The following is a 23,599-nucleotide window of genomic DNA, read 5'->3' on the forward strand; positions in this document are numbered from 1 at the left end:
TGGGAAATGTGTTTTTACCCACTTGCCGGAAGTGACCTTAAGTGATTATGAGGTCACGCAACACGACAAAAGCGGTTATTCTGTCATGACGGCAAGTCACGATACCTTTGTAAATGATTTGGAAATTCGGTAAATTTCGTCGATATGAACAGTGATGTAAGCTTTTATTCAAGTCGGCCCAACTTAGGTGAGCTATTATTGTACATGTTTGACAAAATACTTATTTTTGCCATTATATAAATAGGAAAATCAATGAGACGAGAGGCACGCTGGTACATGTGCCATATTTTCATTTGAGATGGAAACAAAAGAGAGAATATTGTAATTCATTATTGCAAAGAATGTACCCAAAGATTTTCATAATGTAAAAATGGCAGTTTTGGAGATAGTCTTGATAGTTGTATCAATATTTCATGCATGGCTATATACATTTTATCAAGATTAGTTGCATTGTGTTTATTTGAATTCGATCTTTATACAAGTTATATTCTCAGACTAGTCAGCTTTATAATAAGCTGATCAAAACTCAGAAAACCCATCAGAAATATTAACACTTTGCAGTAATTTTAAAACTACAAGTTTTTAGTGTGTTGATAATTACCATATAAACCCAAAAGAGTCTTTAAAAAAAAATCATTGTTAACACTATATAACAATTGTCATTTGACACTTAATATTTACACACATGAAAAACAAAGTGTCCAGGGGTCAGAATTTGGGTTGTATGACAAAACTTGCAAGGATCCTGTGCTCAATAAGTAACACTGCAAAGTCATACATATTCATTATAGTGAATTTTATATTATCAAATCCTTGACAGCCAACAGTCCACATACAAGAGGTCCGACGCCACCTCAGTATTACCGTAAGTATCTTTAAGAGCAAAAAATTTTGCACCGCTTTTCACATGTTCTGCCTTATTTAGTTATTTGCTTCTTGCAGTGCATATAATTTTGCTATGCATATGCCATAACAGTGTATCCCCCAGGGGTGTAAAATTGAGGGTACAAAAAAAACCCTGGGTGTCAAAACTGGGGGTTAAATAAAAAATGTGGGGGTCAAAAATGTACTGACAAATTTTCATACGACTCATACTTTTTCAGCTTGAAATAGGATATTGCAACTTGCACAACATACTCTTTCTCTAAACATACAAATACACCAACATGCACAATTAATAAGCAAATGCATTGTCCATTCAAAGAATAATTTTATTCATTTTTCGTTTAAAGTCGTACTTTTAACAGTCTCCTGAACAATAGTATAGCCCAACACATTACATATAAGCCAATACAAAAAGCCAAATAAATCTTTTTAACCAAATGGGAGTTAATTTACTGCCTTTCATCAAATGTGTACTATCATTGGTTTTATTGTACTTCGTCCTAGAACACATTTATCAAAATATCAAGGAGGATACTGATTCATCTTCTTTCTAATAAGTTACACTTGAACTTTAAGATCTTTCTTTTATTGCAGCAAAAGTTAAAAACCAACAAAATCTGCAGTGACCCACTGACTTTGTAATCCAAATTACGCATTTGTCTCTGCAAGTTTACTGATTTCTATGTTGTGAAATAATGTCTTAGGTTATAATGTGTTCTCCAAATATCTTATGGCGAACGAGGGTCTATTTTTAAAAATTCTAAAATCCTGGCACGAAAGGATTATTCACTTTTGCAGTCTTTGCAATCACGTGATTAGAAGTCACACCGGTAATCATAATGAATATTCCAGTCAAGGGAATAATTTTCTCCATTTTTCATTAAAGTTAGAGCCATAGTTACTCTCTTGTGTTCTGCTTCTTTCACTTTCTTCGCTAATTTTTTTAGTGCATGACGTTTTAATCTGGCGATCACTTTCTAGTGCAACGAGGCTTGATGTTAAATATCTAGAACTGCTTGCTGAGCTCGACGGAAATTGCGAGATTAGGGGAAGCTACTCTGTCATAACATTGCCTATGCTAGTCTGGTTCATTGTTTTATATGTTCCCTGTGTTGCACTTTGCTATACGAACAGAGGAGCACAAGGCAGGGAGCAAACAAAGCGGGAAACCAGTCAATGCCTATACATGAAGTATATACGATGCCATCCATCGTCCAATGCATTGGGTATTAAATAAATCGTGATCATATTATGAAAATCCTTTGCGTCAAAAAATGCATGTTAACAAAATGTGTGCGTCAATTTTCTCCAGTGTGCGTCCCTGACGCACAAATTTGCATAAAGGGAAACACTGCATAAGATTATATGTGAACCTGAAATATAAATAAAAATGTTTATCTGTATTTTTATTTGTACAGTATTTTTTTTACGTGAAAGAATAAAGAACAACATTTTAAAAGTTGACAACTGGCCCTCCTGCACAGACCTTCAGACAGAAGGGTTTTTACTGTGCAAGTAAGCAATAATATATCACTAAGTGAATGAAACTAATCTATAAACATCAACCAAAGTGACCTTGTTAATCAACAAATAATTGGAAGAAATGATCTGTTTGGTTCACATAATCTGCTTGGATGAACTTTAAATTTTTTATTCTGGTTCACAATGTTTGGCTGAGGGGGATTATTCATAGTGATGTGAATAATGGAAATCACATTGCATGTAAATATGGATGAAAAGCAGGATTTTTGTTAGATGTTCTGATTTACAATTTCTTTTCTCCAGTTGGGGCACAGGAAGCAGATCCTCAAGGCACACAATTCACTGGTATTTCCTTCCAGACCCCTTTTCAGTATTCCAATATTACGTCGGTAAGTCCCACAAACTTTAATTTTTAGTTAGCTTTTAAAGACCCTTGTAGCATGTCTCCCACCCCTTGCAAAAAATGATCCAATAATGAAAGTGCCTGTTCTGAAAATTCAGCCATAAAGCTTCAACAAAATCTGTTTTTTCAAAAATCAAATATTCATTGATTTTTGTATTAACTTTCTACATTGTGCATTTCTGTATTTAAAAAGAAAATGTATATTGTTCTTTCGTTAAAAAAACCTGAGAACTACAGCAGTAAGTAAGTTCAAGTACCGAGTTTGCATTTAAGATGCACTCATAGCGAAATAAAAAAAAATGTCCATGTTCATATTATGTACCATTAGACTAAATATTTGGCTATACTGGTAACAGATTACTAGGAGTTAATATGAATGGGGAGTTAAATGTTTGTGATGTCCTAAATGAAAACTGGAGATATGACACAATATATGGCCACCAGAGTGGCCATCTTAGAAATTTCTTATTACTTTTCCAGAATGGAAAGTCATTGGCATGATTTTTTTACCAGAGCTATCTTGAAGTCTAGTTGGTGTCGGACGAAAGCAGTGCCAGTCTAACATTTAATGTACTTGCCATAGCACAGGGTTTGCTTAGTTTTAAATCTTTACAAACTTGTAGGGGGTCCCAAGTGGTTGAGTAGTCTAAAGCGCTCTCCTTTACAGTTCACTGCCATCTCACCAGTCTCTTGGGCTCGAGTCTAGGATTCGGCCAATGTGGGTATGTGAGAAAGCTTGCCAGTAGCTTCTCGTGGGTTGGTGGTTCCCCCAATGGGTTTTCCGTGTTCTTCCTCCACCATTAATACTGGCTGTCATGCATAGCCTATCTTGTGATGAAAAATGGCATTAAACCACAACAACAACAAACAACTTGTAAAGCATGAAGAAGCTCCATACTAGTTTGTAAAATGAAATGGCACAAGTTTGGAGATTGTGGGAATGTGATTGCAAGTTATATATATAATATACGTGCACAACTTTTATTGAATCAACATACTAGGTTGACTAACAAACATTGAAGACGACAACCAGTCAAAACTTGAACTAAATGTGCAGAAGTTGTTTCCCTTTCTTCATATTTACTACCTAAAAAGTTGACTGACTATCTTGTATTATGCTGGATGCTTTTTTTTCATGATACATAGTTGTCTAATCGCAAGTACACTAAATGGCTCCATAAAGATTTAAACAAGTGAAAGGCATTTTGCACGTTAAGAAAAAGGGTCTCTATGTTTCATACATTTGAGGAGCTGCATTGGTTACATGTACGAAGTCCATTACGATATGCCGAAAATTGTCCGGCTAATTACTGGAACTAATACGGATGCATAGCTGCCAGCCCTCACGATTTTGGCATGAATTTTCAGCGATTCGCAGATTTATGTCGCATTTAAAAAAATCATGATTTGCCCAATTCTCATTTATTGTAAATCTTTAATAAAATAACTGATTTCCTGTAAAGTGCTAGTCGTGATATCGGCAGTTGCCGAAAAGGTCCAGTACTGCTGGACACGATGTTAGTGGAACTATAGCTGATTGATACAGTTGGCCTGATATCAAGCATTTTTGCGTATTTTAATCTATATGTTTAAGAGTAGTTTTACAAATGCTTTTGAGAGAAACTGGGTCCTAACTGGAAGTTTGCTCTGCACATGCGCCACAATGATTTGAATTACCATTCAGCACCGCATCTTCATAGACGCATAGTTTGGAATATACGAAAAATTGGCCGTGCATTCAGCCATCAAACACCGATATACATCATACACATTGGTAGCAAAAAGCACATAGAGGTTGGGAAAATTAAGAACTCGCAGCAGATTTCAGCTCTCGAAGACATGCAGGCTACGAACGCTGAAGCATAGTTTGTGAGTTTTCTTGTTGAACACAATCTACCATTATCAGCTGGAGACCATGCTAAATAATTGCTCCAACAAATATTCCCGGATTCACAAATTCATGTCAAAATTCACTAATTTTTATCCCTATTTTCACTAATTGTGAGCCTGGAGGGTTGGCAGCTATGTAAATTCCAGAACAAAATAATTACCAATAGAAGGAGCGTTATTCAATATAGCATTGTTTTTTGGCACATGTAATAATTGTAATTTATTTTGACATAGTTTTGCATGATGTTGCATTATCTTAATCATCATTTGTGTCATTGTATGAAGAGTTAAATGGGAAATGACTGGTTATGACAACTTCACTCCACTTAGTTCAAGTTTTATAACTATTCAACATGTTTACCATTTAACACTGTATGATAGAATCCATAAAGGAGATGACAGTAACAAGTAATTTAAAAGGCAAGTAGAATCTGTGTTTTGGAGTGCTTGTGTCAAGTGTGTTTGTGTTGATTTAATGGCAGAAAATACTAAGCATATTAAATTGTTACTGTTGTATGTGTACTTACTGATTGTTTCTCCTTTTTTTGAAACGTGCCATAATTTCTTTTAATGCTTGTGAAGTTTCAGAAAGCATGCAAATGTTTTAAAAATGTTTTCAAGTTTAATGGCAAAAGTCCTGTATGAATCTAGTAGCAGCCATCTCAGAATTCTTCCTCTGGTTGATGTTAAATAAAGATTAGGCAAATTTTGTATCCAGTATGGCCACCACAGTAAACAACTTGAAAACTTCTTGCTTAATCAGAAAACCTGTGATGTTTGTTTGGTACTGATCTCTCATCTAGTATGGCAGCTATGTTTAAAATTGAGATTTTAATGGATAACTATATTATCATGGGGTTTTCACTAGAAGTAGTGCCCTCCATTAGCTTTAAAGTTAGAGTCTGAGTTGCCAAGGTAGGTGGGTGTTTTGTTTGACCTCCCCCAATGGGGATATATTAATAGCTAGGGGTAGAGTAAAGGTAGCCAGGTAAATCATTTGGCCTGTGGATGATAATACTGGAGAAGGCAAATTAGATCTGAATGCAAATACTGATGTTGCAATTGGCTGCCACATGTTGTAGATCTTTTTACTACTTCTCCAGACTCAATTGCCAGATCAGCCAAAGTCTTATACTGTTGTCAAGTTCATTCTAAAGGAAAACTGCCACTTCATCCTTGGTGATTGCTACAGTGGCTTATTTGATAGTTTACAATGTCAGATGGTTTTAGGGCTTGTTAGATTAAAAAAAAAATGGTCATGAATACCCGAAATTAAATTCAGCTAAAATGTGTCTGTCCCTTTGAAGGGACTTTTGTTGATTTTTGGTGCACGTTGCTTGCCTTGAGCACATAACCAAGGTTGGTATAATGACAAGTGCTCAAAGATGCATATGGGGTTTGATTGGCTGACAATGTGTCACAAAAGCAGTGTATGGGAAAGGAAAAAAAATGCTCATGAACTCCAGTCTCAGAAAAAGAATTATAAATGGGATACATGTTCACATTAAATTCCTGATATGGTAAGGGGAGGTTGATATTTGTTCAGTGGTGATTACAAAGTAATGCTTCTTATTTTTTTTTCTTTTTCTTCAGCAATTGGTCCCCCAGTTTGGTTATGCACAGGATCTAAGCAAGCAAGCATACACTGCTCCTCGTATGCCAGCAGGGGGTAACCCCTCACAAGCAGCCATGTCTGTGTATCAGAGTAGTACAAGTGTACGACAAGTAAGTACTCAGTTTTACAAAGAGATGGTGGCCTTCATCTGTTTATGCAATAATCTTTGTCATATTTATTCCAGCCTGAGAGACATATAAATTTTTAAAGATACTTTCTGTCGGCATAGGTGTAAACATAAAGCTGTTGCATTTAGCTCAGTTTGTGCACTCTGGCATGTTGTGAACCTGATTGATGGATATGTTCTGGATGGTACTGCTCATCATGTGCAAAATGGGGTCTCATCAGCTGTTATGTTTGAGTGATCATTTGAAGTTCTTGCATTTTCATAGTTTCTTAAACACTTTAAAGTTCAGCTATGAAATTGTTTTATTTGAGAAAAACTATTGCCCTTGTGGAAATGTAGATTACAATGACCTGTTTCTCTTGCTCCAAGGTTTATGTTGCTGCATCTTCTCCAGTAGCATAGCTCTGTACACATCCAACAATAACTGTGGTGTGAATATGGTGTCACAAAAATTGCTGTGATTTATTGTTTATGAACCCAGCTCACATGCTGAAGTAGTTTCCTAGATGGAGGATATGAAGTTAAAAGACCCTAAATTCTTTCAGATAAAATTTTTGATGAATATGACAGGTGAATTTTTAACAATATCGAGTGATTTCCCAGATTTTTACCCAGAAGTCTCATCTAACATCTGGCCGTCTGTTGGAAGTAGTTTGTTGTCGCTACTCCTCTTAACCAGGATTGTCATGACAATTGTTACATGCATTAGTCCTCTGTGTCCAATTGGCCTTATATAAAAATGGTGCAGCACAGTCTTTCATTCTGGCCACCACAGCAACTATGTTGAAAATCTTGTTATTGCTGCACTTGGATGATTATATAACATCATGATTTTCTGACTTTTCATGGTCCTCAGACCTGCCAACCCGTACGATTGTGCCGCAGATCTCTTGGAAATGACTCGTAAAATACGGATATATGGAGTAAGAGCACAAATTATGGAAATATGGTTGCATTATAATCTGGATACTGGCTTGTCCATGTACGATTCGGATCGATGTTTTGTGTTAGATTCAATTGAATTGATCAGGGAACCAGATAAACTTTACTGGAGAACCTTGGATGCTTTAAACTGTCTATATTTTTATGCATTGCACCTGGTCTTTTAAAGCATGCTGATAATTGGATTGCACAATAGAAATGAGGAGTTTAAAGTGACTGAGTTTTTACAGTATTAGAAGCATCTGTTACAGACTTGATTTTAATAGCTCCTCTTTTAACGTGTTCTTGAAAATTCAGTCAATGATGATGTTACCCTTTCAGATAAACATGAAGAGCATCTGAATTCCTCGTTGCTGAGACTGGATAATAATTTCTTCATTTTTCTGTTTCCACGTATATTCATTATGCACATGGTATACACAATTTAATATTTGTTCTTTAAGCAGTATGCGCTCAAATGTACATAAATGTAGTTAGGGTTGAGATTATAAGGTTTTTGTCTGAAGTCTTCCAGCTCATTTTCATCATGACCTGTTAATCTTTGGAGGAAGAAGTGTATTCTTATTTTTAAATGATAGAAAAATTGCAAGAACATACAAAAATGAATCTTAGAATGAATTTTAAATTTAATCTATTCATATTTGCCTGAACTTTACAATTTGTAGCAAAATTGAACTTGGAGAAACAAATAGACTATACAGAGTAAGACCCCAGTCAAATAGGAGGAATACTGGTGTAGTTTCTTTAGTCTTGGTACTGTATATTTCTTTTGGCCATCAGTTATATACATATTAAAAAGCCATTGCTAGATTTTTTGATTTATCTTTAAGAGAATTTTTCTTGATTTTTCTTCTTTTCAGCCGCAATATTACAATCAGGCAAGCATGCGTCCATCAGGATACCAAATGAGTCAACCTCAGCCAAGCCAGGCATTATATACCCAACAACAAATCATGTTCATGCCACCACCTCAGTTCAGCTCTAGTGCACCACAAGTCATCATGCCAATGGTATGAAAACCTCTCGACTGTATAATGTAATGTAAAATGGACTTGGAGATGAAGTGATATTATTTATTAACATCTCCCATTGAGTAAATGGTAAAGAATATATCCTTTTTAAGGTGACAGTTGTTGATGACTTTGGCATCAGACATACCTTACAATGTATTTAACCATTTCTGCTGACACTTAATGGAATTATCGTTTGCGAGTTCCAAGTAAATTGCTTGAGCTTTCGACCAAAAGTTCTAATTGACAAGTAAATTTTGCAGAACAGTCACTGGCTTGCGACAAAATATAGATATCTATCCCTGGGGGGATTGTATCATGGCTAAAAATTTATCTATCAGTCATGCACTATAAAAAAACTACCAGGGAAAACATTTCTCCCCTGACGTATAAGAATCAATGCTGATATTTCAGCCTGCTTCGCAGTGTAGTTTGCATTATTAAGTTGTTACTCATTTTGCAACCTACACATTAGACTAAGAGCCCCTGATGTCTCAGGATTATGATGACACATTGTTGCCCAGCAAATACACGATTGCTTGTTATTATTTCTGTCTTTAAACTTGACATGCCATGTTCATGTCGATTCATGTAGAGGTCGTTAAATACAATCAATAAATCTGGTATGATTGCTCTTCGAAGAAGTGAAATGGTAATTTGCATGATGCAACCACATGATTGTGCCTGGATTTGCTTGATGAGGGAAAGGCATTAGAATAAAATTGGTACAAAAAAAAACCCAATTACACATGAAGCTATGTAGCAGTGTATCTGGGCTAATAGCTTTAAGACATTGAAAATTTGGCCTCTGGATTCCTGTCAGTGCTGTTGGAACAGCTCACAGCACACAACTATGGCATTTTTCTGTTTCCCCCCCCCCCCCCCATTATACATATCGAGTTGGCTGTCTTATATTAAATAACTCGCATCATTTCATGTACCAGCAGCCATATGCAATATAAAAACAAAACGTGATGTAACAGAACAGCAACTGAAATGTCGGGATTGCTAAATGTGTCGTTTTCGGATTAGTGTTACTGTTTCCATGATGGAGCTTTCCGTCCAAACATTTTTTCTCTCAGAAAGCTATTCTGTAAAACCTCATCAACCCAATCAATCATTCAACTATATAGTTTTTGAAAAGCAATCATTAACTACCACATACAATCTTGAGACCAGATATGGTCTAATACTTGGCTCCTTACATAAATATACAAGTTTTGTAACTTGAGTAACTTGAAAAACTGCAGTTGCTCATGACTCTTGATTTTTTAATAGAACATTAAGACCACCCCTATGGTCTAATACTTGGCTCCTTACATAAATATACAAGTTTTGTAACTTGAGTAACTTGAAAAACTGCAGTTGCTCATGACTCCTGATTTTTTAATAGAACATTAAGACCACCCCTAGCAGTAGAAGACTACGATGGTCCTTGTTCAAACTGATGTTTCCTGATTCCAAAATTCTGATTGCAGAAAATATGCATGTGCAAGAATAAAATCATCAAATATTGTTAGGTGTGTATCAAAAGATAATTCACTTAAAATTGCAGAAGCCATGAAAATTGGGTCGTTTAATATTGCGACAGACAGGAGCAGTGATTATGATGACAAAAAGTTGTACCCAGTCTGTGTAAGAGACTTTGATAACGAAAAGGGCAAATTCAGTGTTCTTTCATAATCAGAATTAACAGTTGATTCCAATGGAGAAAACATGTTTTATTTGCTTAATAATCATTTGAATAAACATAAGTTGGCAGAACTGTATGGGGTTTTCAGCTGATAAAGCATCAGTGATGACTGGAATTCATAAAGGAGTTGCATTCTATATTTTGAAAAATGTCTTCATCAGTGTACATATCAGGTTGTCATATGATGTACCATGCTGTAGGAAAGGCTGCCGATAAATTAGAAGGAGAACTCCTGAAGTATCATGTTGGCATTCTACCTGATGATATACTTAATGCAGATAGAGTTGAAGTGCAATGGCACCTTATTTCCCAGCTAAAAGACCCAATAACTGGAAGATATAAATTTCCTATTCTTTGTCAGGTTATCAAAGGGATATTGGTTCTTTACCATTCTAATGCTGACTGAGAGATTGCTCAGTATTGTTAACAAAAATAAAACTGAATTCAGACCCAGGTTCTGTAACTTGGCACTCAGTGCACTTCTGGTGTGAAAAACATGCATAATCTCAGCTGGTACAAAGTGTTTTGTAATGCAGTATGAGAGACTGTAGCTTTTTTAAAGCTCAAAGTGCTGTATATAAAAGTATGAAGCATTAATTGATATTAAAAGACCAGAAGGGGTAAATAAATCATTTTGTACATATGCTCATTGAACTTGATTATGTTATCTGTGGATTACTCTCTCTGCTTGGATTACTCCTTGGCATGTATGTAGATATTTTTATGCTTGCCCTAGCTCATCAGTATTTTGAGAACTTTGGAGATAACAGATCACCAGCCTAAGTAAAGACTAGCAGATATTTTTGTAAGTGCACAAGTACTTTCAAAAGAAAAATATCTAACTTGCATTTGAAAGAAGAATTCCAACTGTCCATATTTCTAAAGTCTTCCATACTAAAAGATCTATTTTGGTAAGACCGTCAATTCTTGGACAGACTTAAAATACTTGGTGTGAATGCAAGTTGGCAACATTTTTCTTTCAAAAAGAAATTACATAAGAAATGTATGCCAGCATCTTCCCTTTGGCATGACACTGTATCCGTAAAGTTTCAGTCTTGAAAATATGAGTGACCTTGGGCAATTGCAGCATTGCCTGACCAGATGATTAACACAGATTCTGACATTCCACATCTCTTAGCTGCACGGTTGTCAGACTTAAAATAAGTTGCTGCTTGTTGAAGTGAAAAGTTTTCTGACATTAAAATGATGCCAAAACATGTCACTGTAAATGCAGATATTTACCCATTTTAGTATCAAGCTTACCTATATAAATTAAAAAAAAAATATTCTCTTAAGAACAAGTAGGCAAATTGGGCATTGGTTATCTCTAATTGCACATCTCCAGTACAGATTGGGGGCAGTCACTCAGTTGCATGGTGCTTTTAGAAGTCCAGGGAAGAAGCTTTCACATCTTTTGTTTTGTGCGCGAGTGTTTAAACAAATGTGCTTAATAAAATACATTGATCGTCTGAGACTAAAACCAGACTACTTTTGAGTATTAAGCTTAAAAAGCAGCAGCTTTATTGACAAATAATCAGGAAACTGGACCTAGTTACGCTTGAATTTTAGTTCATTATTTATTTAGGCAGGTTACTGAGAACTGCAATGACCATTGTCTGGTTGGTTTTGAAAATGTCCTTTAAAGACTTCATCTATGGGACATGTCATGCAAATACCAAATGAAGGGGTGTTATATTGTGAAATGATGCCTGCAGCTGGTTAATTGTATTGTACATGTAAATGAGTACAAGAATTAGAGAGTACATGTTGCGTGTTTTTCATACAGGCCTCATATAGTACCTTCTAGGTAATTATTATGGATTAATTATGCTGCTGGCTGCCACTCCATGGTTACTCGGCTTGTGATTTTAACCCAATAAAGTCAGGTAGTAATAAATCTTCTAACAGATCTGAAAACCAATGATTTGAACAAATTACACCAAAACATATTTGGATTGTATCAACTTATTATAATACATTTACTGGGAAATTGTGGAATTTTTATTTTATTTATGTGAGACTAGTAATAGTATAGATGGGCTTTGCAATTGTTCATTACCTTCAGGTTATTAAATGTATTTGGTATTGATTGAAAATGCTGCGAATATGACCTCCCAATGTAGCTACCATAACAGTTGCCATGAAATTGTTTTGTGGCTACTACTTCTGAACATGTTTTGACTGCTCCTGAATTAATGGTAACATTATGGGTTTCCACTAAAATGCTGCATGTAGCACGTAGTTTGTTGCCTTGTGGCCAGTGTTCGGCTACTTCTGAATAGATGTTGTTTTGTTGTTTTTGGTGTATTTTAGTGAATTTTGCAGTTCCATCTTCAAAAAGTGCAGACATGTTCTTTATTCTTTCAGACTGCTACCAACTACCCTCAAAGAATGTCCTCCCCAGCCTATCAAAACAGCATGCCAACCACGCAGCAGGGATTATTTCAACTGCCACAGCAGAACACAACAAACTTTGCTTCTCATGCTCACACTCACACTTACAACAACCCTCCAGCTGTTTTCTACAATGCAGCTCAGCAACAGCATAGACCACCCTCTGCCTCGGGCATGAGTGGTCCAGGACAGCCAGTAGCAAAGAAACGAGAGCGCACAGTGTTACAGATAATAGATCCAAATAGTGGGAAAGATATTATGGAAGAGGTTCAACAGGCACGAGGTACGCCCCCCTCGTCAGGTTCCTTGGCTTCACATGGTACTGTCAGTGGTCAGGAGGTGAGATCAAAATGTTTTAATATTTATTAACAGCTCATAATGTGTCACATTTATTTCAAGTCCTAACGTTGTTTCCTATTGATTTATGCTGTGTTGAGTTATTCTGTGCAGAAGGAGTTTTAGTTCTTGTTTATTTTTCTGTAAAAAAAATGGATGTTTAGATGTTTGTACCATCAGTTTCGCATAGTTGATGTACTCTTTTTATTTGTCTTCTGTTTAGATACTGGCCACGGACTCCATTTTTTTCTTCTATTTCAGTATCAGCTCAAAAGGCTATAGTCTTAAAACAGTTTGCTTCAGTTTCTGAATCTTTCTCATAGAGATAGATGTGTGTGTTGATGTTTTCTTTGATTACCCATATTTTTCTTGTATGCGCATGTCCCTTCTCATGCACTATTCCGTGTGTATCTCTCTTGGTGCAGGATAGCTATTAGTATGAGCTTATAAGTATTGTCTTGCATATTGTGTGTATAGTGTGTTGTCTGTCTATAAATAGCATTTTGAGCTTAATAAAATCCATTGGACCAGTTTCAGACAAACTTGTCAGATACTATCCTGGCATAAAGGTATTTACAATTTTATAGAAAACACTGCCAAGCTACCATCAAATATAGCTTTGGTAGCGTTACATTTTTGCCTTTTCTATCTTGTTTAAAAAAAATACTTTAGCAGTTCTGATGTAAGAACACAGTGATTGCATGCATGTCTTGGTTGTTTTATTGGTTGCATTATAATCAACACATGGAAGGTTATATAGAGTTAGGTGATCATTCAGTTTTTGCTTGGCTAAACAATCAAGCTTGGCCTCCACTGACCACTTACTCATCTCAATAAGGCACTAAACTTACTATGTTTCTGTGTTTTTAGTGATAATGGTGTAAAGTACATAAGTCACTGTAAGTATTGCAGTAGTTACTTTGCATACACATCTTCAAAATTTGTACGACATCCATATGTGCCAACCATTAATCATTATGCTTTTTTCCACCTGATTAATTCTTACCCTTACTTTTCTGGTCCATTAAAAAAAAATAAAGCAATAAAAAGTTTTCTTTTCTCAATTTTATTATTGTCACCTAAATTTGACTCACAAAAATTTGAGAATATTTTAAAAATTAGCATAAGAACTAATTTGTCCATTCTTGACCTTCAAGAAATTCTTTATTTTCTGTATATAGCATCTGTATTTGACCCATTAAAAAGACCCCATATGGTTCTTTAATTTGAAAGACTGTCTCACAGATACATTACATTGATAATCAAGTTAGTGGACCAGTCTGAAAATGGTGCCAATTTTTTTACGGATTTAATGGTGTCATGTGGATGAAAATTGTTAGAGCAGATGGATCTTTTTGAACTTGAAAATAAGTCCAATCAGAAATTAGACAAATCTACGCTGCTTTACAAACATGGTTTTTACTAGTCTTTACAAATTGGACATGTTCTTAACTTTTTATTAAAAAGTGTTTAAACATAGTTTTTACATAATTTTTTTATATGTCTGTAATATTAGCTTCATTGTGACAGTTTATAACAGATTTTTTAAATGAAATGATGAAGAACTTGATGGAAACCGGAAACAGTCATATACCAATTGGAACACCGTGAAAGACTCTTGAGACAGTTTCAGTATGGAGGAATGAAATCAGCCGATTTTTGTTAATATTTGGTCCTTACATTCATTTTTTCTTATAGTCTTAACTAAGTCCTTATCCATTATTTTCATAAAATTGTTGTATGTACAGATTTTGAAGAAAAAAGTGAGAGATGTAATACAGCACAAAAGAATATGTGGACTTAAGTTAGTCTGCAGAGGTTAGAATGTTGATAGTCAAGTACTAAATATAAATAATTTGTCAGTCTGTTTTATATTTGTTGTCTGGTTTTCATCTGCATAGATTTTGCAAATTTTGCCACAAAAATTCGACGAGCTGCAGATCCAAGATAGCAAAAATGAGTGCATTTTTCCTACAGTCTATATAATTTGGTATGTAATATATAGATTACACATTTTATGCTCAGCTTATGCCTTGTTTTGGCCACTTAGCAAAACATTTTCACTTGTGTGTCTCTTGGGGTCGGCATTTATGCAGATCATGTATATTTTTGTTTTACAGATGTGGCAGAACTGGTTTGAATCTCGTTTCCTATTTCCTGGTGTTTTACACTTTTTAAGTCAGATTGATGGAAATGAACTCTTAAAAGGATTGATTTAGCAGATTTTCCATTTTTCTGTTTTGGTATCTTAGCTTTGCAGCTGCGAGTACAAAAGTTTTATTCATGGGATGAAATAATTCACTAAACATAGTACCTTCTACCACAATTACATTCATTAAAATAGATGCACAACCATTAAAGTTCAGATACATCTCATACATGCCTCATAGTAGGAAAAAGGTATAGTTATGTTCCAACACCCTTATGTTAGCATTGAAGGAGGTTTTTATTTTTGCCAACTGCTGTGACATTTGACATTGAGGTAGATGTCAAGCAGTTGATGGGCATTTTGGGCCTGTTTGTAATGCTTTCCAGTTGTAATTAACCTTTATATATGTGAAGTCCAGTCAGTGATGATATTATCCTTGTCTGATAAGCTGAAGAATATGTGAATTCCTCGTTGCTGAGACTGGCTTCATCTATATTTTGGGCAGAGTTGGAGTTAATGTCACAGTGGAAATGTAAGTTGTTTCCTACAACTTTGGAGATCTCAGAATATTTTGGCAGTAGAATAGAGAGTAATAACAAACTATGGACAGTAAATTGACAAATAAAACTGGGAATTAAGAAATCTTTGTGAGAATGAAGAGCAAGTGATGCATATGATTGTTTGGCCTTACAGTATCTATTGCTGTTCATTAACAGCTGCCATTGCAATTTGGACATGATCCTTAAACAGTATTATTAATGAGTAGCCTTTATCAAGGAATAGTATTAAAAAAATGTCTGAAGTTGTAATAGGTTTATTTCTTGATTGCGACAAACCCAAAATTTTGCTAATATTTACCAAAGTTTTTGAATAGCTGGGAATTTTGAGCTGCCACTTGTTTCAAAATAGAAAACACTATTCATTTTAAAAAATGTTAATTTCTTAAAACAAAACTTTTCTCTGTTCACAGAGGGTCATTTTCATGCAGGAATAAACATGTAAAAGACCTGAAAATTTAATTTTAAAAACTTGTTTTATGTCTACAACTGTCAAAGAGCCCGCAATGTAACTTTGTAACTGTGAGTACAAAGGTTGTATTCATGGGATGAAATAATTCACTAAACATAGTACCTTCTACCACAGTTACAGGGGACCCCAAGTGGTCTAAAGTGCTCACTGTTATGGATCACTGCCATCTCACTTCTGTCTGCGTGAGTTTGAGTCTCAGGCTCGGCTAACATGGGTACGTGAAAAAGCCTGCCAGTAGCTTCTCGTGGGTCGGTGGTTCTTCCAGGGGTTTTCCAGGGCTATTCCAACACCAATTATACTGGCCGCCATGTTTAGCCTATCTTGTGCTGAAAAATGGCGTTAAACCTTACAACAACAACAACAACAATTACATTTATTAAAATATATGCACAAACTTGTAAGTTCAAATACGTTTAATACATACCTTTCATTTAGAAAAAAGGTAAGTTAACTTCCAACCCCCATGTGTTAGCATTGAAGGAGGTTTTTATTTTTGCCAACTGTTGTGACATTTGGCATTGAGGTATATGTCGAGCAGTTGATGGACATTTTGGGCCTGTTTGTAATGCTTTCCAGTTGTAATTAACCTTTATATATGTGAAGTCCAGTCAGTGATGATATTATCCTTGTCTGATAAGCTGAAGAATATGTGAATTCCTCGTTGCTGAGACTGGCTTCATCTATATTTTGGGCAGAGTTGGAGTTAGTGTCACAATGGAAAAGTAAGTTGTTTCCTACAACTTTGGAGATCTCAGAATATTTTGGCTGTAGAATAGAGAGTAATAATAAACTGGACAGTAAATTGACAAATAAAATTGGAGATAAGAAATCTTGGTGACAATGAAGAGCATATAAATGAATATGCTTTAGGAATAGCATACAGAAATGTCTGAAGTTTATTTCTTGATTGGGACAAACCCAAAATTTTGCAAATAATTACCTATATTTTTGAATAACTGGGAATTGTTAGCTCCCACTTGTTTAAAAAAAGAAACATATCCATTTAAAAAACATAATTTCTTAAAACAAAACTTTTTCTGTTCACAGGGTCATTTTCATGCAGGAATAAACTTGGAAAAGACCTGAAAATTTAATTTAAAAAACTTTTATTATGGCTATAACTGCCGAAAAGCCTGCAATGTAACTTGGTACGTTGATAAGCCATTTGATGTCAAATAAGAAAGGTAAATGTGAAACAGTGACTATTAGTGAAGTGTTGTTTCATTGAACAAATTGAAATTTTAAAAGCATTAATACAAAACCTGTTCTTATTGCAGTTGAGTAAGATGATTATTCCCACTGTAATTGTAAGTATTGGATACAAAAGCCTGTTCCTTTTTTCCCCCATTAAACTTGGGGCAGACAAATATCCTTTCTTTTCCCTGTAGGCAGTTCTCATAAGCCTTGGGCACTCAAAATTTTCAGCATCAAGTGGTCCTTTGACTGTTATTCTTTCACTGCTCCAGTGGCCTAGTGGTTAGAGTTTCTGCCTTAAATGCAGGAGGTCACAGGTTCGAACCCCGGGCCGTGTCATGCCAAAGAAAATGATAACTTGCAGCTGCCTTGCCAGGTGCTCAGCATGAAGAGGTTGGGACTGGTTGGCCTGGTGTCAGGATAATGCGACTGGGTGGAACATCATGCTACATGTCTGGCATAATGCCTCTGTGCTAGGCATATCTATAAACTGCCACACTGCAGACATCGTAGCTAACAATTGTTAAGGCTTCCAGAAAAGTGTTAATAATCAACACAGAAGAATAATGAAGTGTATTCAGATTCTTGTGAATAAAAGCTGGAAAGGACACCATTATGTTTATTGGACATCACATGCTAATTTGAGTATAATTGTTGGGGGAGATATAATTACCATCGTCATGTGAAATGGAAAAGAATTTCCAAGAACTATGTCAAGTTGAGAGACAGCAACAAGCCATTGAGCTGCATAGGATTTGTGCAACTGTACTAGTGGTAAATAAAGTATACACGTGCTTTACAAACGTTTCAGTTGAACATGTTTATCGTCGATGCGTCAAACCTTTGATTACTTTTCCTTTTTTTTACAATAGCAGCCATCAATATTTTGTTACACCTTACTGAAAACTGGTCAATCTTATGGAAAAAAACAACTGCCTTACTGAGACAAACTCGTCATGGTTGGCAGGTCTGTAGTCCATTATTTATTTCTTGTATTTCCTTTCAACATTGAAGACTGTATCTTTATGTGGGTCAACCAATAATGGCAGACTCCCAATACTTTCCATCTTCAGAAGATGATTTCTTTGGGGAAATACTGGCCGATGATAATGATAGTGACGATTTTTAAAGTTTTGAAGTACAGTGCAACCCAGCTATAATGCATCCCGCTATAACGCGAATTCGGATATAACAGGTTGTGATGTGGCTCCAGTCCATGAAACAGTGCATTAAAAATGTATTATCATTATGGGGAAGAGATCGTGTATGAATTCAAATTTAATATGATTGTGTTGTTTTTCCAGAAATTTTAAATACATGTGTATTTTTCTCGTACCAGGAATTTGTTAAAAATATTTTTGGTACGAGAAATAGTGTGTAAAACATTTATTATCATTCTGAGGGAAAAGTTCGTGTGTGAATGTTAATATCTTATAATCGTGGCGTAGCTTCTGAAATTTAACAGTAATTTAAAAAATTGTTAAATTTAACAGGTTCTTGAAGTGTTATGCCAAAATAAACATTTTTGGAACTGTTGCTTGTTACTGAACCATGAGTAAAGCCAGTAAGTCGTCTTTGTGATTATTTTCAATTAATTCTGTATACAATCGTTCCTCAAACAATAGTCGACACGTGTTTCTTCTTTAACTGTGTACACAAACAAGCAGCAGCCAATGCAGTGGTTGATAAAACATTCTCACAATTTAATAAACATCAAAAAACGAAAGCTGCCAACATGTATGCTGGGCTTGGCGGTGTTATTAGATGCAATCAGTTGATTAGTAAATAATGTCCGCTTTATTAGCTGGAAATTGAAAGGGTATGAAATTATACATGCGTTCAGCTTTAAAAATTTTTAAATATAAAAGTGACTCGTGATCATTGCAGGCCTACTGCACTTAGTTCTCGGGTTTTTATGGGTATGGTGTTTATGAACTCGTTATTAATTTCCTATTTATTTTTTAAAAAATATTTTACCGTTATGGGAAAGCTAGTTTACACTTTGCGCAATGATTAAATAGTAGTTTTCACACGTTTCTTTCTATATTCACAAAATCTGATGTAAAAGTTATATGCACGCTAAAAGCATGTGTTGATTGGTAATTATTCTTGTTGTAGTCGTTCAAACAAATAGGCATGCAAGCTTTACTTATTGGAAATTTGCAATGGATAAATGTACACGGAAATGCATGTGAGAAAACTTGAACAGTATGAAATTTGTACTGACACCGTTCATAGACCCTGGAACATAATGAACTGTACACGTGCTTCGTCTTTCTTAACCTAATTTTGCTGTTCATTTTTCCCATTGAATTCAGAAACATAATGATGTGTGAAAAATTTATTGAATAGTTTACATATGTATGCAATATTTTATGGATTAATTTCAAGCCCCGACGGTATGATATCAGACGGCAAATAAACGGTGTTGATACTTTGTTCATGCTATGTATTAAACGTTGAATTCAGACACAATGATCTGGGAAAAAGTATTGAATATTGTAAGTCTGTGTGCTATTTTTCGATGGAATTGCATGCATTATATATGAACTGAATGCCACAACGGCACGATAGTAATCGGTGTTGATACCCTATTCATCATATACATTAGGCATGAATACAGTAAGTTGTTCTCTGAAAAATGTAAAATACCTTAAAACCCTGCACTAGCGTGACCCTGATATTAACGCGATCCATTTTGTGGACCCCAATTGGCATGTTATAGTGGGGTTCCACTGTATATGAAATTGTTGTAGTTGTAAAAGAACTGCTGGAAATGCAGGTGAGTGATTCTGAGTCCTAAAATGATGTTGAATGTGAATCCCAAATAGGTGTTAGATGTACAAAAATGTACTGCATACCGGTTAACCCCCGTGTCAGCTGGTTTTGAAATTTAATGTAGACGAGGCAGAATATAGTAAAATTTTCAACACTGAGCAATCTTGTGGAGCAAAACAATCTAGCTCTCAGAGGGTTTAACGTAAATTGAATAAATAAGAATCAAAATAGAAATTCAAGAGCTAGGATATTCATTTCCTCAAAATGACTCCGAACAAGCGTTTGAAGATCATGTCTTACCAAACAAAGTAGAAATAGACCAATTACAGCATTGACAAGTTATTGGAATGATTTTGAGATTCACCCATTAAAGTTGACTTTAAACATGATATGGTAAACTTTATACTTGTGTACATAATGTCATAGCTAGCATACATGTACTCTGATGCAGAAAGAAAAGTATTTAATATGTATTATATTAATATTTGTTCGTTCCATCTTTTTCTAATGACTTGATAACAGCCCTGCCTTTGCTGCCGCTTCAGCTGCCATCTTCCTTTTGCATTACATTTTGCTATCAGACTTGCCATATACATAGAAATCTACTGACTGCTTGGGATAATTGCAGTGGACTGTAAAGTTTCCCAATGCCATGTTTGATGTCACTGGCAATCCATATCCATCAGTAATTCAGAGTCTCTCTGATAAGATCTATATCTGCTGGTCCTGGCTGGGCCTTAAAGGCAACCTCGAGAAATATGAGCTTATTCTATCTGAAGATTCTGAATATGCATAGATGAATTTCCTTGTCAAATGTAGATTACTATGTGTACTGTGGGACAGAGTAGACAGAACTGAAAGCAGCACTGGGATCCCCAGGCAGACCAGCTTTCTCTTGAGCCAGATTTGTACTACCATTTGAGTTGCTGCGTTGATCTGGACCAATTTCCGAGTCCTGGTGTATGCCCCTGATGACCACCACTCTGCTCATGGATGCCTCAGATTTGAGATTTGTTGCTGAATTTTCACTTGGAGCCAGAAGGGATAGATCTTTTCGGTTCAAGTTAACAAGAAGAAACTACTGTCCATCAAAACGATACGAGAGCAGTATGTTTAGCCTTTCAGGGGTGTGAACATGGTGGTATTGGAATACCTTAGCAGGGTTAATATGGTCTTTGAAGGTCTTTGACAGTTTGGGAAAAAATATGATAGCATTTTCAAGGCCTTGAAAGTTTGGGAAAATCGAGCAGATGACCATAAGGTCTTTAAAAGTATTTGAAAATTGAAATAAAGCCAAACATTTTAAATTCTTTCCATGATCACAAATAAAATTGTCCAAGGTTGTTAGATTCGGATGTAGTCGAGTTTTCCTGGTTTCTTTCTTTTGATGACCCGTTCAGTTTCATTTCATCATTAAACAATGTTGTAGTATTTTGTATTCGTTGTTATCTTATATAACATAACTTGTATACAAAGTGTTAGTGAAAATAGGCCTTGGAAATCTGTTTGTGGTCTTTGAAAGTTTGGGAAAAGTCTTTGAATTTATCATTCAGAATTCTGTATGAACCCTGCTTAGGCAACAAGGACATGCACGTGTCTCTTGTGTTTGTAAAAGTCTGGACCCTTCATCACTGGGCTACCAATGCAAGTTTTGGAACAAAGTTGCCAAGTGAATTGTTCATTCATTAGACACTGGATATTCTGGGTCTACGATGCCAAGTGAAGAATCTTTTGTAATTGGTACAGCAGTACAGCAGTCCTTCTATGAGCCACAGTGATGGTTTTCTTGTTTTATTGAGACTGTTTAGTTTTTGCCACGATAACATGCTCACATTTTTAAAAGAAATTGAAATTCTTGCTGTAAATGAAGGATATTGGAGATCATGTCAACACTCCACAGTTAAAGGGAAGAAATGGTCTTAACTTGAATGACCGGAAATCCTTTGCAGAAGTTTGGGGTACCTAAGCCATTGTCATAACCAATTCAATAAGAAAGTTTAAAAGTTTCTGGTGTGACAGGCTTCAGGGCTCGAATTTAACACAAACTTCTTTGTAGCCAGAAGGACTAGTATATTGAGAAATGTACTAGTCCTGCCAAATCTTTACTAGTCCTGTTCACAAAACAATGTTGCACAGCTTTCATATACGTTTACAGATTCAATTTTAAAGTTTGAACAACCCGCAACAAAACTGGATGTTTTCTGTGTGTTTTTGCGAATTGCGTACACCAGTTACACCACATAACGTTCCTTTCCTTGTCATAATTCTGCCATTCCCTGTCTTTTGTCCATTTCTTCTGAAACTTTCCATTACGCTTTTCACTATCATAAGAATTATTCCTCATCATTCTCATTTAACTTTTGCTTTTTTTCTGGTGGCTGAACACCTTCTATCAAATGCCACATTTTGCCTGTCTTATAAGGAGGGAATTGTGCCTTGTTTTCAAATACGAGGTGTTACAGTATAGCTGAAGCAAATTATTTAAAGCAAGAAAAGGAATGGCACAGTGTCCTTCATATAAGAAAGTCAGAGCAAGAAACACGTTTTAAAACGCGTGTCTTTGTACCCTTCCACAATTAAATGGCCTCTTCCTAACAAAGACTTAACTTCTGTGTATGTTCCGCATGATCAAAGCAGTGGCTATTGTAAACACTGTTATAAAATATTAGCATCAGAAGACCATGTTAGTTTCAGCTTGGAAAAGGTGTGTTCCCATCAAATGAAGCCATCTGACACTTGGCGTGTTGTATTTAACAGCTTCAATTACGGTATCATAAGTCGTAAGTTTGGTAGTTGTTCCTAATTAATCGAACCTCATTGTATTGTTGAAATTAATAATAAGGCGGAACATTTTCAAATCTTAGATGCCCATGCTCAGAGATTTTAATTCCCAACAAATGTACGGCATTCTGCTTGGATATCTCCACGTGTATTCAATTATTTGTTCATTCTTGTAAGGGAAAAATATAAAAACTATTCTTATCATCATAGAAAAAGTAGTTGTATGGAAAGGATGTGTCAATGACGTAATCGTAATGAATTGATCTAATTCTTATAATTATTTCGATGGAAATGTAAAATATGTAGTTTGCTGTTTGTGATTGTTGGAGTGATTGGGTAGCGAGCCAAAAAAAAAGAACCTTAAACAAAAAAAACATGCAAACTAATTTCTTTGAATAGTTTTTGCCGTGTTTGTGGTATACCGCTTTGTAGTTTGTTACTGTGGTCGAGTGAATAAAGTGTGATGCGTCATTTTTTCATTTAATTCGTTATCAGATTAATTAGGATCAATTACCAAACTTCAGTTGTTAATGACGGGACCATAATTTGCGCTGTTAAGTGAAATGCACAAAATCGGATGGATTCTTGTTAAAGAAAAGCACCTTTCTGAAGCAGAAATTGACTTCATCTTCTCATGCTAATATTTTATGACTGTGTTTACAATGGCCACTGCTTTGATTCTACAGAACATCTGCTAACATTATAGAAGTTACTAGTCCGACAGGAAATCTGATAGCCTCGGGCTAGTGGACTACCGCTAATTTCGAGCCCTGGGCTTGTATTTTATCTTGCAGTTTTCCATCCCATTTGCTCTAATTTGCGTAGATTTGTTTGATCTATTAAGAAATACAAGAAATCCTCGCAATAATTTGGTTAATGATCTATAGGCTT

General features: G+C 35.5%; 1 protein-coding gene across 6 annotated transcripts in view; it reads left to right on the forward strand.

Annotated features, from left to right (window-relative positions):
• LOC149774510 (eukaryotic translation initiation factor 4 gamma 3-like) overlaps positions 1 to 23,599 on the forward strand; it is an 86,402-nt gene that overhangs the window by 5,599 nt on the left and 57,204 nt on the right. For 3 of the 6 annotated variants that reach the window (XM_089945260.1, XM_089945261.1, XM_089945258.1), the window contains exons 3-7: positions 821 to 865; positions 2,671 to 2,756; positions 6,254 to 6,385; positions 8,205 to 8,354; positions 12,415 to 12,780. In XM_089945260.1, the coding sequence (XP_089801386.1) occupies positions 821 to 865; positions 2,671 to 2,756; positions 6,254 to 6,385; positions 8,205 to 8,354; positions 12,415 to 12,780 (779 nt within the window). Of the gene's footprint in view, positions 1 to 48; positions 188 to 820; positions 866 to 2,670; positions 2,757 to 6,253; positions 6,386 to 8,204; positions 8,355 to 12,414; positions 12,781 to 23,599 lie in introns of those variants that run through there. The other 3 variants (XM_089945263.1, XM_089945262.1, XM_089945264.1) reach the window with 3 other exon arrangements.

This window comes from Sinohyriopsis cumingii, unplaced genomic scaffold, assembly GCF_028554795.1.
Source record: "Sinohyriopsis cumingii isolate HCF-2022 unplaced genomic scaffold, ASM2855479v2 utg000229l, whole genome shotgun sequence".
Taxonomy (NCBI): domain Eukaryota; kingdom Metazoa; phylum Mollusca; class Bivalvia; order Unionida; family Unionidae; genus Sinohyriopsis; species Sinohyriopsis cumingii.